Genomic DNA, 16,950 nt, shown 5'->3' on the forward strand with positions numbered 1-16,950 from the left:
TTATATCCATGTGATTCTGTCTGGTGATGCACATTTCTCAGTGAGCTAATTAGTACTTAAGAATAATTGAAAAATCCAGTGACCATTTCAGCCACTCATGATATAAAAAGTATCTGTGCAAGAAGGCAATATATAATAACTCAAAAATTCAGGCAATTCTTTGGATACATGCTATTAAAATGTTGAACTCCCACCCCAATAATTGCATCTTATTTGTATCTTATTTGACATAAGAGAAATCATATTACATATTGATATATGTACAAAATAAATATCAAAGTTCATCACATGACAAACAAAAAAAGTGACTTTTACCTTAAGGTAAATGCAAACATTGAATAAAAATAAACCATTTAATGGAAAGCCACACACACTCAAAGTAAGACAAAAGAGCTATTAATTAATCCTTAGGATGCACAAGAGGCAATCAATTATCTCAAATCCCTGATCAATTAGAAAAGGGAAACAATTTGAATTTCTATATCTTTTGGATGGGGGAAGGATGATTCAATTACTATCAGATCATCTACAGTTTTAGCCTGTCTTCTTTATAAATAGCTGTACACTAAATAAGTCATGAGCAAAGGAGAAAATGTATTAGTTAAAAACCTTAATTATCTGGACACTTAGGGCAACACAAAATCATCCATTGGCAAACATATACTAAAAGAGATGACATTACCATCTATCATTTTGCTTCAGAAGAGGTGACATAAGTTTCTCGATACAAAATATGTGAGTAAATAGACTACTCTCTTCTGAATAAGATATATTCAGCAAATTATAAAGAAAAAAAATTTATTCTTTTCTTTTAAAAGGAATGCAGAAGTGTATGTCTCTCTCTCTTCATATGTGTGCATGTGTGTATTTATAGACAACTATGTATGTATGCATACATGCATGCATGTATGTATGCATGCATGTATGTATGTATATAGGCAATGGACACATATACGTTCATGAGCATATAAGCAAATTTTCATGAAATAACATACCCATCAAACTCGTATCTCACTTCTTGATGCAAAAATGTCATTTTCTGGAAAGAACGTGTAATTTTTTGTGCACACGTTCTCTTTCTCTCTCTCTCTCTCTCTTACACATACATATTAGAGAAAAAGACACAGAAAGCAGTGTCCATTTGAAGCTTGTCTATGAACTTTGCATGAACCGCCAGAAATAATGTAGTGTGATGACAAGCCAGTTATACCTTCCACTAAATTTGCTGTCTGGAATGAACTGAAATAGTGTTTGGTTTGTGTAATTACGTCCATCTATCTTTATATTCCAGCGGCATATCGCAAATTGAAAATACTAAAAATTGACTGTTGGTTCTGATATTTAATGATTGCCAAAGACAAGACAATGATTTATTGGTTACTTACTGATGTGACACATTTGCATCTTATTAGACAGAGATTACTATTCTTTAAAATGCGGATGAGGCCTGATCATGTCTGATGGATTGATTTGATTTGCAAATGTAATCAAACTAATAAGAGGGAAAAAATGAGCAATAATGCCTTGTTTTTCAACTGGCAATCACTCCCCTGCCAACAACCCTGATATCCCTGACTAAGCAGCCTTCACACAGTCTTCCTGTCTCCTCAAATAAACAAAGGGAAGCAAAGAGGCTGATAAGATGATAACAAGCCGTCTATCCTAGAACAGGCGCTCCAAAACTATACAGAGGCGTTAAAAGAATTGTACTTTGAGAAGGCATGGAAATAACTGCAAATTGCACAATTTTCTTAAACTTGAAACCTACTATGAAGAATTAAATTTCAATTACATTTTAGAGCAAAACCTAAGCTTCGTAGGTGCAGTCAGTAATTTTGGACAAAACAAACTGGTTAATCATACTCTTCATTTTAGCCTTTTCAAAAAAAACCTGTTGCTAAGGACAGAGGTGCATATAGGAAAGTAAACCTGCCATGTTGTTCATTGCCTACCATTTCATACATGTATATGCTTGAGTTTAATTCCAAATGGTTTATAGAACTGATTGTAGGACATGTTGTTGCAGCTATTGTAGCTTTCGATCCAAGGAAAGGCCATTCTTAGCTTTGTACATGAATCCATTATACATCACACCAAAAACAGCCCTAAATGGTGAATAGCTAAAAACAATTCCCTACAAAGGTTAAATTAATGCTTTCCTTGACTCTACGTAGCCATACAAAACTGACTTCTTTCAGGATTTTTTTTTTAAATTTCCAAGGTTAGCTTATTACCCTAAGATTTCTTGGTTGTCTCCCAGTATCCAAGTATTAATTAGATCCATCCTGTTGCTGTTAAAAGCACATCTTTTTTTTAATCTGATATGATAAACATCCAAGGGCATGAGAAGGGTGGAAGGTGAAGGAAAAGTCAGTTCAGTATAGACATTAAAGCAGTGGACAAGATTCAGACCTACTCCCTGCAGTGCTGTCTCAGAGCCATGAACTTCATAATTTCTATTTTGTTGTCTAGCCTATCTTACATGGTTCTTGTTAAAGGAGTAGAATAAAGAAGAGCCCTAGAGAAAACATAGGCATTAAGTGGTAAGAAATTAAAAAAGAAAAATAAACAATTCAGATGGGATGATAAATTCTGGAAAAACACTGAAATGAAATTGGATTTGGGACTATGTCAAGTCACAACTTACTTGTGATAAATCATAAAAATGCATTTATTTTTTTTCCTAACGAAATTTCAGTAGTCTCTTAAATCTAGTTTATAGTGAAGCAAATTTTGGAGAATGACAGTACTAATCACCGGATAACATCTACTTTTTTTTAGCCTACCATAGATGGATCGATTTTCCAAAAAGGAGCTCAAAAGTGCAATGCCCAGGTGGAACCCTAACCTAGTCCCCAAAATAGCAAACCACTCTAAGTATCTAAAGCAGTTGTCACAAGGCTTTATCACTGAAAATCAACCCTTGCTTTCCTAGTATCCACCATGTACAAAATAAGATAAGGCAACCCAAGAGAGTAAAATCTTTCCTCTTGCTTTCTAGACAACTATCAGTAGGATGTAGGTAAATTCATAATTTTTGAAGAATTCTAATTTTTATTACAAGAGAAGACCTAGGAATGATGTGTAAGAGTGATTGATATTTCTAACAACTTCTTTCACAAACATTTCTGAGGTTGACCAACTAAAGGGGAGGTGTTCTAGTCCAATCCCCTACTCAAGCATGAGACTCTATACCGTTTCAGACAAACGGCTGTTAAAGACCTACAGTGATGAAGCACCTACAACTTTTGAAGGCAAGCTGTTCCACTGGTTAATTGTTTTCACTGTTAGAAAGTTTCTATTTAATTCCGGATTCCTTCTATCCTTGATTAGTTTCTACTTAATTCCAGGTTCCTTCTCTCCTTGATTAGTTTCCACCCACTGTTTCTTGTCTTGAGTTTGTAAAATGGGGCAAAAGTCACTTAACAAGTGTTTCATTTAACAACAGAAATTTTGGGCTCAATTATTGTCATAAGTTGACGATTACCTGTAATTTATTTCCACTGGAGATGCATCTAGGGGCTCCCTGGACTTCTGATTCAAAACATTTAGAAGTTTATAACTTGAAGTCCCAAGTCTCCCTCCCTTCCCCCATATCACTGCTGAAAACGCTTTAATTTAATTTATATATCTTTCAATAATAACATTTGCAGCTCTGCGCATATGTGTAGTATGCCCTATCCATTCTGCATCATTGCCTGAAGTCCTCAAATCCCTCTCCTGCACTTTGCATACAATCTTAGCTACAAAAAGATTGGCTATCTTTGAATTATCAGTATGGTTACTCTTGTTAATCAAAAATCAGAAATTGGTATGCCAGGTCTTGGGAGAGTTCAACATTTCTTTATTTGTAATAACATTTACATTTTACTACCAGGAATATGACATATAGTTGTGCTTTTCAATAAATCTAAATCATATCGAACTTGTTATCCCAGAACTTTTTAGGACTGCATAGTTTAGAGAGTTTTGTTCCTAACTTGCAAGACAAAAATTGAAAAAAGTAGTAAGTTTGTATATGCTATCAGCATTATGCTCTGTCAAAAACAAAGGTGACATGTTTATTATCACAGTGTTTTTATAATTAGCACTGGATGGTAAAATAAAAACAAATTATAATTGATAGTGAGATGTGGTGGGGAGAATCAGGTGATAGGTAGGACTCTTTTATGGTAGGGTTGGGAAATGTGTTTCAACCTGTAGGCCAAACATTGAACAGTTTTACAAATTAGAAATAGTTATTCTGAAATGTTTCAATAATTTAATATCAATTTCTTTTTTATAACTTACAGTTTGGGCCACCGGATTCCCAAATTTTACAATGAAGAGTAGGAGAGGGAATGCAAAAACAAAGGGACATAAACAATTCACAGCAAACAAACAAAACCTTCCAACAGAAGCTCAATCAACAAATTTCAAATCCCAACCTTGTAGCTCAGTGATGGCAAACCTTTTAAACACCTAGTGCCCAAACTGCATGCGTGCAAATGCCCAAACTGAAAGGTATGTGTGGGCACACAAATGCACGGAGGCGCTGACATGCATGCATGTACTGCAAATGCATGGACATACATGCGGACATGCAGGGACATGCATGTGTGCTTGGGTGGACATGTGCACATGCGCAGCAAAGACCCGAAGACCAGCTGGCCAGCAGGAGGTGGGGCATCCCAACACCGGCAGCGCAGCAAGAGGTAAGATCTTTTTCTTTCGTGAGCTTCTGTTTCATCATTTGCTGGGAAACAGAAGCTCATGATAGAAACACCACAGAAATCTGACCTGGGGTGATGGCGCATGTGCCAGCTGTCATGGGCCATAGGTTTGCCATCACAGTCCTAGCTTGTACTTGGAATTCAACAATTAAAATATTTCAATATTTATTTTTATTTATTTGCTGGGCTACACTAGAGGTGTCAGTCTTGTTCCCCAGATGGGCACCTGAGCTGTTAAAGTAGGACACACCACTTTCTATGTATACTGATGGCCACATTTCAAGGAAAAAGTAGAGTAGACTTTATAATGCTTTGGTAAGTCCACAGTTGGAATATTGTATCCAGTTTTGGTCATCAAAATATAAAAAAGATGTTGAGACTCTAGAAAGAGTGCAGAGAAGAACAACAAAGATGACTGGGGGAATGGATTGTTAAATCAATTTAAGAACGGTTGCAATAATCTGGTAAATTAAATTCTAGTTTAATCAAAAGAAGGATTAGGGGTGACATGATAACAGTGTTCCAATATCTAAAGCACTGCCATGAAGAAGAGGGGATAAACTTATTTTCTAAAGCCCCTGAAGTCAAGACAAGAAGCAATGGATGGAAATTCAACTAGGAGAGATCCTTGATTAGAACCAAAACTGGATACAATTTTGTCAATCTTTATTGTGTTGTTAGAAAAAAAAACAGGGCAACACAATTTTAGATGGGGATGGGCATGCAAATCTTACACATCTGATTATAAAATTCTGTTGTAGCACTTGCATGAAAGTTGAAATTAGTATGTTTACATTTTCTAACCAGAAAATGTTGAATAGAAAAATGCTATAATTTTTGCTGAGAAGATTCATATAAAATACAAGAGCTATGTGAGAGGAAAGGTTGGCAAGCTAGAATGAAATGCCAGTAGTTTTTCTCCCCTTGCTGGTGGAAGGATTCCAAAAGCAAATGAAAACTTGTTGGATTGACCCTAAAACTAGATTAACACTTCTAATAAATCATATCAGAGGTGGTATTCAGCAGGTTCTGGCCAGTTCTGGAGAACTGGTAGTGAAAATTTTTAGTAGTTCAGAGAATCGGTAAATACCACCTCTGACTGGTCCTGCCCCCTCTCCCATCTAGAACAGCTGATCGGGAGGAAATGGCGATTTTGCAGTAAATTTCCCCTAGAGTGGGGTGGGAATTGAGATTTTACAGTATCCTTCCCCTGCTACGCTCACCAAGCCATGCCCACCAAGACATGCCACGCCCACAAAGTCATGTCCACAGAACCGTTAGTACATTTTTTTACTTTACTTGCTTTACTGAATCATATGTTATTGTGTTGATTAAAGAAATGCAAGTAATTAGGTGAAAATAAAACTCAACAATTTTATCCGATACTATGACAAACTAGAAGTTAAACAACAGTAATCAAAGTACTTAGTTTTTTTCCTTAAGTTTACTTAGCACATTTAACACACTGCCTACTTAAAAACCCACTTTCTGCTTGCTTGGTTAGCTTTGTTTTTTTACTTTCGTGTACTTTGAAGTAACAATTATTTGCTTATTAATTTATTTAGCAAACCTCAACTTCTATATGAACAAATTACTCAGCTAAAAATAAATAAGGGATCCTTTTTATATCCTTTAAACCAAGATATTAAACTGATTTTGATCATGCTGAATAACTGCAAAACTATTTCTTTCAATATATAGCAGATTAATTAGTAAGGGACTCAGACATTAACTTTATCATTTCCTCCAGTAACAATATTTGTACGGATTTCTTAACTTTTCATTCTTGGCAGAATACAGTTTAAATCAATGTATTTTTTTAAATTAAAACTAGAAAAAATTCTAAATTCTCTTTTACTGGTAAATTGATGCAGACAAAGAGTTGTGGAAAGGGAGAAGCAGTTGCTTTCCACTAAGAAGATAAAACATTTAGCATGCAGTTTCTTTTGCTGAGTTCCCCTGAACTAATTCCTAACTCAAAACATTATACAGCAGTAGTAGCCTTAATAAAAAGTGTTATGAGCATCTTGAAGGCCTGCAATTTAAGTAATTAATCCTATCACAATATAGGTTAAATATCTAGGGACTTTACAGTATCCAGAAGAAAGTGGAAGATCATTAAAATATTTAACTGAGCACAACTTAGTACTGGAAAATAGACAGTCATTCTGCTGACCTAGTCAAGTAAGTCTAGTGTATATCTCTTATTCTTGGAATTAATGGTTGAACTTGAGATATCAACCAGGGCTTTACCTAATTATGTTCTTTACCATTATGGTAACAGAAGCATACTAAGGAAAAACTGAGTGGATAGGACACTTTCTTTTCAAGCAGAAAGTACTGGATATAAGCCCTGTTATTTCTGGTTAAAAAGAAACAGACAGTAGGTGATAGAAAAATACTTTTTCTGAAGACTCAAGGGAATTGCTGTCAGAAACTGTAGATAATAATGGGCTAAGTGGATAACAAATAATTTGATTTGATATAAAGCAGCTCCTTCAATCCTGTATTCTACAATTATATAAATGGGTTTCTGAATAAGTTTAGTTGAAAGGAACATACAGAGAATATAAACAGCAAAGAAAGGAGGGTAGGAAGTAAGAAGACAGTGCTTCTCTTCAAACCCTCTGTGTCCACTCAGTTGTTTTGTCTTTATACTACAGTCCTGTCAGCACATATTGCATTAGGATGCTATCCAAAGTTAGATATAAATGTGCATCAAATGCCCAGTCCATTGAAAACAGTGCAGAGAAACCTATCAACCACAGCATTCATTCATTATTTAGCTAGGGTGTCTAATCCAGCAGTACCTCTGCTTTACTTCTAAGTTTTAGCTGATCTCCTCTGGCAGGAGAAGATGGCAAGCCAGAACCAAAAAATCAAGGAGAAAGTATTTCTGTGGTTGGAAGAAATGTTTCTGAAAGGGAGGAAAAACAGTAAAGGGAAGAAACTTGATTGCAAGATTCTGCTTTGCCTGTTCTTGCTATACAATGAGACTGAAGGAAGCTTTCTGATGTTTAAAAATTCAAGCCTACAAGAGTGTTCTAGCAGAATGAAGAAGAGGGGGGGTCAACTTTTGCAAGCTCCAGAAGGCAAGACAAGAAAATATGGATGGAAACTAATCAAGGAGAGAAGCCAACCTGGAATTAAGGAGAAACTTCCTAACAGTGAGCACAATTAACCAGTGGAACAGCTTGACTTCAGAAGTTGTAGATGCTTCATCATTGGAAGTTTTTAAGAAGAACCTGGAGAGCCACTTGTCTGAAATGGAAAGGGCCCCCTGCTTGACCAGGGGGTTGGACTAGAAGACCTTTAAGGTCCCTTCTAGCTCTATTCTGATTGATTGATTGATTGATTGATTGATTGAAGTCTGAAAGCCTCCAGATGCAGGGATGGATGCAATTAATATGCCAAACTGATCTGTGCAAAGGAGCTACAAATCCAGAACCCAATCCCATCCCGAACTGTATCCTAGTCCCAATGGGTGAAAAAAGTGTATTTATGCTGTATAAATCTGGGTTAGTACTCATTGTTTTAACATCAAAAACAGCAAGTTGAAAGTCTGAAAGTGTATTGATTCTGGCTCATGTTAATGCAAAAATAGGGGAAGTTCTAAATATGTTTACAGTTGTATATCCTTATTTAAACCATGGAATGATCAATATTAAAACTTCTGGAATAAAGACTGAGATTGAGATTCAGAAATCTGGCCCCATCTTTATATTCTATAAATGTCTTTACGAGATTTTTATTTTATCAGAAATACAAGTTGGCTTGTTCATAAATTGATGTTCATCACTTGATCGGAAGATCAAGTTGATGAATTGCATATTAATTTGAATAGGCAATGGGATAGAACACACAATACTTTATTATCACTTGAAAACTGATGTCTTCCAGGAGCTGCTAGTGGTCAAGTATACAATAATCAACTTTACATCATCTAGATGAACGAGCCACATTTTGTCATTTAACTTTTATCCCACCAAAGCCAAGCTCTATTACAGTAAGAACTACCCAACCAAAACATTAAATATTTAATAGTATCATAAAACAAAATCTATCATCTATATAATCACATTTTAAAGGAAAAACAAAAACTAGCATAGATTTGTTTTTATTCTAACCTAGGTGGTATCTGCTTTATTTACAATTAATATCGGCTGACTGTGTGCTATCAGAATAAAGTACAATTGTACAAAATTTAATATGCAGATTTTTCTTTTAAGTTGGCCATAAGAGCTAATGAATGAATGTCTACAATATATCTAATTTTTAGAAAGCATTTTTATTCTATTTGAATAGATATGTTTTAAAGTTAGCCTATGCTTTTTTCCCCTTTAAGGAAACCTGTGTCTCTTCTACGCTTCAGGTCTCCAGCTGCCATGCAATTTATATCTCTCTTTCTTCTCTTCTTTGTTTTTCAGCCATTTTCCCTGAATGTCAAAGTCAATTTAGTGCATTTCACTTTGCCGAATAAATCAGAGACGAAATCCTTGCTAAAAGTGAAAATTTGATTTGCTAAAAGGAGCTTAGGGCAACTATTAATCAATATATCCAGAGTGTCAAAGCTCAGGCCATGATAGGCATGCATTCATTTGGAGATTGGTTGAAGCAGATAAAGGAGGATACTGAGAGAGGGAGCAGTATAATCACCACTCTCTCTGTCTCTCTTTCTCTTTCTCTCTCTCTCTCTCTGTTTGTGTGTGTGTGTGTGCGTGAGAGAGAGAAAGAGAGAGAGGGGGGGGAGAGAGAGAGAGAGAGAGAGAGAGATACAGAAGGAAATCACAGATGTCAATGTATTGGGTTAAAATAAACAGAAAAAGAGAATATGAAAAGAGAAGAAATGATAGAAATGTTGAAAAGCAAACAATTTTTTTTTACAAACAATCCACAATCATTTTGGATGTATAAAAAAATATTGAAGTATTTGAGTACTATAATTGGAAAACATTCAATCCTTCCGTGACAATCCTTTTGTAAAAACATCCCCAATAGCAAATCATTAAAAGTGATGTGTTTTCATTGACAAAATCAGTTTGGTTAGCAGAACTAAGAGGAAGGACTCTTTAGCTATCAACCCCCACACAAGTGCCTACACTTTCAGTGATCACTTATTTGCAAAATCTGCTCGTGAGAATCATCGATACCCAGGTCCATTGTACTGGTGGGCCATTCACATATTCTTATATTTCCCAATACTTCTCAAATCTAACTTAAAGATAATAAAATGTATTCCTAAAGCCTGATTTTAAAATGAAATCCAGCTTATAAATCTTAAACTGACTGAAATTTCTAAAGACTTATATTTATAGACTAATCAGAATAGACATTTCAATGTATGATAGGTTCATTGGGCATTGTTTAAAGCTAACACACACACATACACCATTTAAAACCTAAATACAACAGTAAATCCCTATATTTAAAGTATAAATATGAATGTTTCCATATTTTAAAATGCAGATATATTTAAGCGTTATTGCTTTATAAATTGCTGTATTTCTCCTGTGCACTAATTCAGTAATGTAGCAATGTTAAATATTGTCTACTTAAAGCATCCTGTAAAGACTGGTTGAGTTTAGAAAGTCTAAATAAACATTGATTAATGGCTAAAATTTCTTTCCGGTACAGGAAACTTAAGCCAGTCTTGCTTGAACATATCTAGATGCTATTGATATTTTTTTTTTAGATTCAACAAATAATTAACTGAATCATGTTTGTGTCTGATAGAGAATATATCTGGAGAATTATTTATGTCTTCAATACTACATTATTAAATCTGTCCAGGAAGGCCTTATATTATATCCTTAAATAACATGCTTGGTTCTGAACGCATGACGAAAGAATAATCTTCGTTTAACACATTTATATTAATTAAAACTAATTTTAAGGACTTACAAAGTCTTTGGTCCAGGCTGATGAGCTTTGTGTCTGCAGAATGACAGGGAACATTTTGTCTCTTAAACTTCCTGTTATGCCCATTTAAAGAGCTTAATATTTCCTGCCTCCATTTAGTGAAAGGAGAGCAATGCACATTTTTGCAGAATGCCAATGAGACAGTTGCATTACAGAAACATTGCCTAAGTGACTTTCAAAATGTGGTCAGACATCAGCAGAATCTCATCTAATGAATTTAAAAAAATAGAAAACCTTTCATCTTTATAGATGTCCAAAAGCAACTGATTCCTGTAAACACAATGCATGATAAAATCACCCAATACTTTCTGTATTCAAGTTAGATTCTATAAAGCTATCACAAGTTTTTATTTAGATCAGCTAATGTAAAAATTATCTCTCTAGAAAAAAAATGAGGGTCGGTAGTGCTTTCCTAAATACCTGTTGTATTTTACTAACCGAGTTACAGTACATAAAAATATTTTAATCTGACATAAAGGGCAACAATAGATCTGACTGCTGGGCTGATAATCTTCTTATCACCCTCTGAGAAACCTAGCTCTAATATTTGACAGTGTGAGTTTCCATTACTTTGCATCCCATTCTGTAAAGGCCAACAATGGAGAAAGAATGAAGTGGAGTTTGGAAGAACCTCCATATCTACATAAAAGAGATTAGAGGCGACAGCGTTCCATTTTACAGCTCAATCATATTGTGTTAGCATGCGCTTATCCGAGCGCGGATGAAATTGAAAGAGAAATAAAAAAGAATCAGGCAGATAGGAACCAGAACAGCGAGGCAAGAGCAATTTCCAAGGATATAAAAGGATGCTAATGGTAGGGCCCTGTCATTCTTAAAAAGGGCTATTAGGGCACCATCATCTGTTCTTCTGCCTTTACTCTCCTCTCAAGTCAAGAATTTCCTAGTACTATCATGATCATTTTCTTTTGCAAATAAGATACGGTCATGTTTCACAGCAACCACTCTTTTCATTTCTTTGATTTATTAATGCAAGTAAGCTAATTCGGTTACTGATAAAGCCTATCAATTCATATATAAATGTTACATTTTTCTGCAGAAGAATAGAAAGGCTTGTATATGCAAGTTACAGAAGCACAAATCTATTAGTGGAATTTATAGATGAACACATATTTAATAAGATCAAATAATAAACTAGAAACAATCATTCAAAATGTTCAGCACTATGTTCCAAACTTGAAAAGTAGATGAAATTTTTATGGGATACAGATATTTTTTCTAAGTTCAAAATTTTAAAGTCAAAATCCTTTAGATATAATTAATAACAAATGAAACTCTATTAAATACCATTAGCTCCAATCTTATATTTTCCTATCTACAAATAAGTTCTGCTAAACTTGGTATTATTTATTAAAAAACATCATTATAGAATGGAACAGATTCATTTTTATCATAAAAATTAGCAATGTTATCTCAACACACCTAGGAATATATTTGTATACTTTTAAACATCCTTACTTAAACAGCAATATGCAAATTTCTAAATAAATGATGAAAGAGGGTGTTTTTGTAAAGTATATGACTGTGAAACATTTTGAAAAAATATATTTCATAAAGAAAGCATCCTTATCTCTCTCTCTCTGTGTGTGTGTATGTGTGTGTACACACATGCATATATGCTTACATACATACAAACATACATAGTCAAATTATTTTGTTTTTTTTCATTATAAAAAAAAAATCCAGACAGCTTTTCATTATTTTTTAATTTTCAGCAAATGGGCATCACAAATTAGCCCTTGGATTACTGTGAACTGGCCTGTGTTTAAATATTCCTCAACAGCTCAAAACTATTTCTGATTCCCAATATGTAGTGGAAAATGTGTAAACCAGCCAACAAATCACTGACAAATGTAAAGCGATGCTGTGGATTTCTTTTGTCTTTCAGTTACTTTCTTCTATTCCTATAGGCAAATCTTAGCCCTGTATTGTATTCATAATATAAATAAAATTGATAAATATATTTTGCAATCCCCAAAATGTGTTATTAACTGGCCTCTAAGGAGAATGCCTAATTATTGGTAAGACCAACGTAGGCATTGTTAGAGTTGAAACTCAAACTCACTTATTTAACTAGCTTTGACTTAATCTGGGGTGCTTTATTAACAACCAGTGTAAGACAAAGTAGCTAGTATAATACAGAGTGATGTTTAAATTAGTTTACAATTTGCTTGGGCTCATCTAGACCTACTCTGAACAAAGCCATTCAGAAATGTCAGCTGTGTTCCTAACCACTGTAACAAATTGTTGCCTGAACGCTGCACACCTAATGACTTCAAATTAGCTTCACTGCGATATTGCCTGACAGTTCGTTACGTCTGTTAGTAACATAGCTGGTGTATCATGACCAATAAATTGGTTTCAGTGTGGGCTGGGAAAGGGGCTTCCATCAATTTGATTAAAGAAATTACTGTAGCATTCAAAGCATAAAGACAAACTAGTTTAAGGAGACAGAAATAAGTTAACTGTACCAGAAAAACATTGCTCATGATTCAAAAGCTTGTTTATAAGCCATTGGTGAAGCAAACTCTCAACAACTAAATTTCTGAAGAAAACATGGGGCAGTTCAGAGCTGTTTCCATCCCACCAAATTAGGATTCAGATGTATATTAATAATTATTTAGTATTTGGTTTCAGAAAATAATTAAAATAGGTGAGAATTCTATTTTATATTTTTTTACATCTCAGTGGGAAGGGCAGCTAACTAGATCAGCATTTAGATAGTCCAAAAGAGAAAAACAAACAAATAAACAAAAAAGTATCAGAAGCAAAGCTATATGCAAAATTATCAGTTATGTACTGAAATTCTAAGGTTAATGCAATTACCCTAAATGAATGAGAACTATTTACATGCCAGTTTATGTGGATTTTTCTCTAACTAATTAAACAATCACAGAATAGAGCATGCATTTTCCCAGAGGAAATTTCTCATCCATGAAGTACCCTTGATCTGAGAGCATGGGATGGACATCCTATGCTAAGTGTCTAGTCAAGGTAAGCCATATAACAAGGAAAGCCACATAAGTAGGTCATATAGCTAACAAAAGCATTAGTGTTACTGTCTATATGACATTGTCTACATGACATAACATTGTCTACATGTTCTATCCCTAGAAATCAAATCAAAATTAGTAGATTAATTTTAAATTGTATCCAGTAGGTGAGCAACTTTTTACTCCAGACAATATTTGTTTTTCTTTTGTTTTCTTTTTCTTTTTTTCAAATATTAATAACACTTACAAGTTCTTCCTTTTCTATCCCAAATAGTGCTTTTATCTTCGGGAACAGGTTGGAATTAAGTGGGGAATGCATATGGAAAGGGACACCCACACCCCCCACAGCAATAGATGTAGTTAAAAAAAACACCATTTTTTTTTAGCTGTACTATAGTCACTTCATATCCTCAATAGAAAATAAAAACAATAGCAATAAAATTTCAATAAAATTAAGTAATATAGCCCTTAAGAAACATATTTTTATTCTATTTAAATTCACCTCATTCTTCCTGAAATGCTTGACAAGTAGACCAAAGAAATATTCCAATTAAAATATAGAATTCTGGTCCACAAATAAATAGCTAATAAAAAATTCTGAAAAATTGGGGATTGTTTGCAAATCCAAGGAGATGACAAAGTTATTGCAAAAATCCTTATAGAAGCAGCAATCACAGGAATGTGTATTACACCTTTGCACAAGGACAAAATCTTTGTAAGTAAAGATAAAGTTAAAATGTATCAGTAAAACAGACCATGCCCAATAAATTAAACCTGACATTAACAGTCAGTCCAGCTTATCTCCCAAAGGCCTACCTGATTTTTAAATTAAATTAATTTTATTTTATTGCCTGCTTGCAGAAGGATAACAGAGAGGGAACTCAACTATGCTGCCTTGGCAGTTAGTTGCAAAAACTCATAGCAACCATCCCAAAAAAGTCCTCCCTTGCATTCCCTTTCCATGTGGGGTGGGCTGGTAGAAAAAGAAAAGGGTCTAGTCTTCTATGGACTTGAAAAGCTCAACCAGGCTTATAATGGAAACCACAACCTTTTGGGTAGGAGTGCTTCTGAATCATAGGAGTATTTAGTATACTGAATTCCATGCTCATGACAACAAACAATGAACAGACTCTCTGGTTGGTTCCAAGCACGCTTCAAAAGCAAGCTCACCAACAGTGCCCTCTGCTGCTTTGTCTTGGCCTGCAAGAAGCCTTGAACCAGCCCTGGGTGGGAAGATGATTGCTCTGAAAGTGCGCTAGACATCAGATAAAGTTTGAAAAAAGTCAAAACTGCTTCACTATAGATTAACTTTATCATAAAATTAAGGTTGCCTTTTTCTTTAAAAGAACAATCTAAAGAGATGAAAGTAGAGTGATAAAACTATTTTAGGGCACTGAGTGAAATGCACAAATACAGCCTTCCATCTAGATAGGGCATGAATGGGTATTTCATTCTTCGTTTTCTCACCTCCTGAATTTAAGATCTTTGAAAAGGGGGAAAAAATGACAGCTATGCAAACTATCTAGTCTATTAATTCACTAAGCAGTTAAGGGAATGGAAAGCTATAATATCCATGCAGGCTTCTCAATACTCTAGGGGGGAGGGAGGATATTCCAAATCAGAGCTGAAGTATCAGCATTTGCCTGTCTGTGCTTGTCTCTGTGTGGATGGGGTCTATTTGCAATAGACCCCATCCACAATTCCAGTGAAGGCAGCTAATGGAAGGAGGACATATTTTTTTCTTACACGTGCACATTTACAAATCTCTAACATACTTTGGAATGTTCAAGTGGCAAAAAATCCCCATTGTGGCAGTTAAACTTACCCTCGCTTATTTTGTTCAAAATTAAATAAGAATATTTTAAGTTCCTTCCTTCTTTATACCATTCTTCACACAGAAGTATCAACAATATGTTGCATCAATGTATGAGAAGGACAGTTGTAACTAGCTTCACTCTCTTGCAACTGGTGGAAATAACATGGTGGGATAAACTGGAAGGAACCACATCCACTTTAATACTTCAACATTCAAGTGCACCTTTACTAGATGTTGCTTAAAAAAAAGGCCATATGTTGGCCAGATATCCCTAGATTCCCCATACCCCCAAATCCATGGATTTTACAGGGAGCATATAACAGTATAAAGAACCGCATACACAGAAGAAGTCAAGTGGCCTTTCTTATTGTATGTATTGAGAGCTACAGTATCCAGGCATAGGATTTTATCTTTGGAGGTAGAGATCAGTGGGAAAACATATGTAGCAGCTAGACCAAGTGCATAATGAAACACAAGGGACAGAAATATGGGGCACCTTAGACCTATCTTTGAAGTCATATTTACAAACCCATTTGTTGTAATAATTATTTAAAGAATATGCAAGCCATGTTCAAGCCACTCTGAAATAGCAAAAGCACATACTGAAAAATGTCATAAAAATGATAAAAATAGCATTTGAGTAAGATACACAGCATGTACCTGGAATATGTTTAGCCCATCCAATAATGACCACAAGTTCTCTGTCTGCCAAATCACAGAGTGTGGTGAGAGCCTTGATGTCACTGTCAGGCACAGTGGGATCAGGCATGGCATAGATCTTCTCTGGTTCAGCCACCAGCAAATGGGAGACAATCTTGTTATCTGTAAAGACAGATAAAACATTGGTTACTCTACTTCTGTAACAACCACAACTGCTGCTGTAACAAAATGGGAATTGACTCTCTCCTTACAGTAAAAGATCTACTTTAAAAGGTACTTTGGTAGATAACAAGTTGAACAAGAGCCAACAACATAATGAAGTTGCAGCAAAAGTAAATCCAGTCTAAAGAGTGGGATTATGAAGATGGAAATTGTTGCAGTTCTATGGATGAAACAAATAAATTGGGGTTTATGCAATATGCAACCCCTCCTACTCAAACATATCCAACACAGCTCATCAGTAAGAGAGCAAAGTTGCTTGTTAACAAAAGCCACAGTTACAAGAAATCCAAGAATTAAATTTGTGATGATTGGATTTAAAAAAAATCAGAATTTTTAACTGCAAGCTCATCCAAGAATATTCTAGGAACATTTTGATCTAGGAAATGTTGCCACCGCATTAGGCTGGACATTCAAGAGAATGTAGTTCTTTTGGGACATTTGAAATTATAGGTAGCCCTCAATTTATGATCATTTTTGTTGCTAAGTGAAACATTTGTTCAGTGAATTTTGCCCCCTTTTATTACCTTTCTTTCTGCAATTTTTAAGTGAATCACTGCACTTAAGTTAATATCATGGTTGTTAAATGAATCTGGTTTTCCCATTGATTTTG

At 34.9% G+C, this 16,950-nt stretch overlaps 1 protein-coding gene across 8 annotated transcripts in view; it reads right to left on the minus strand.

Annotated features, from left to right (window-relative positions):
* Positions 1-16,950, minus strand: part of ESRRG (estrogen related receptor gamma) — a 460,761-nt gene that overhangs the window by 43,977 nt on the left and 399,834 nt on the right. For all 8 annotated transcript variants that reach the window (XM_087717794.1, XM_087717797.1, XM_087717795.1 and 5 more), the window contains one exon: positions 16,119-16,280. In XM_087717794.1, coding sequence (XP_087573920.1) covers positions 16,119-16,280 — 162 coding nt within the window. The remainder of the gene's footprint in view (positions 1-16,118; positions 16,281-16,950) is intronic.

Source organism: Thamnophis sirtalis, unplaced genomic scaffold (genome assembly GCF_051295495.1).
Source record: "Thamnophis sirtalis isolate CommonGarterSnake01/CBP01778 unplaced genomic scaffold, rThaSir2_p1.2 scaffold_6, whole genome shotgun sequence".
NCBI lineage: Eukaryota > Metazoa > Chordata > Lepidosauria > Squamata > Natricidae > Thamnophis > Thamnophis sirtalis.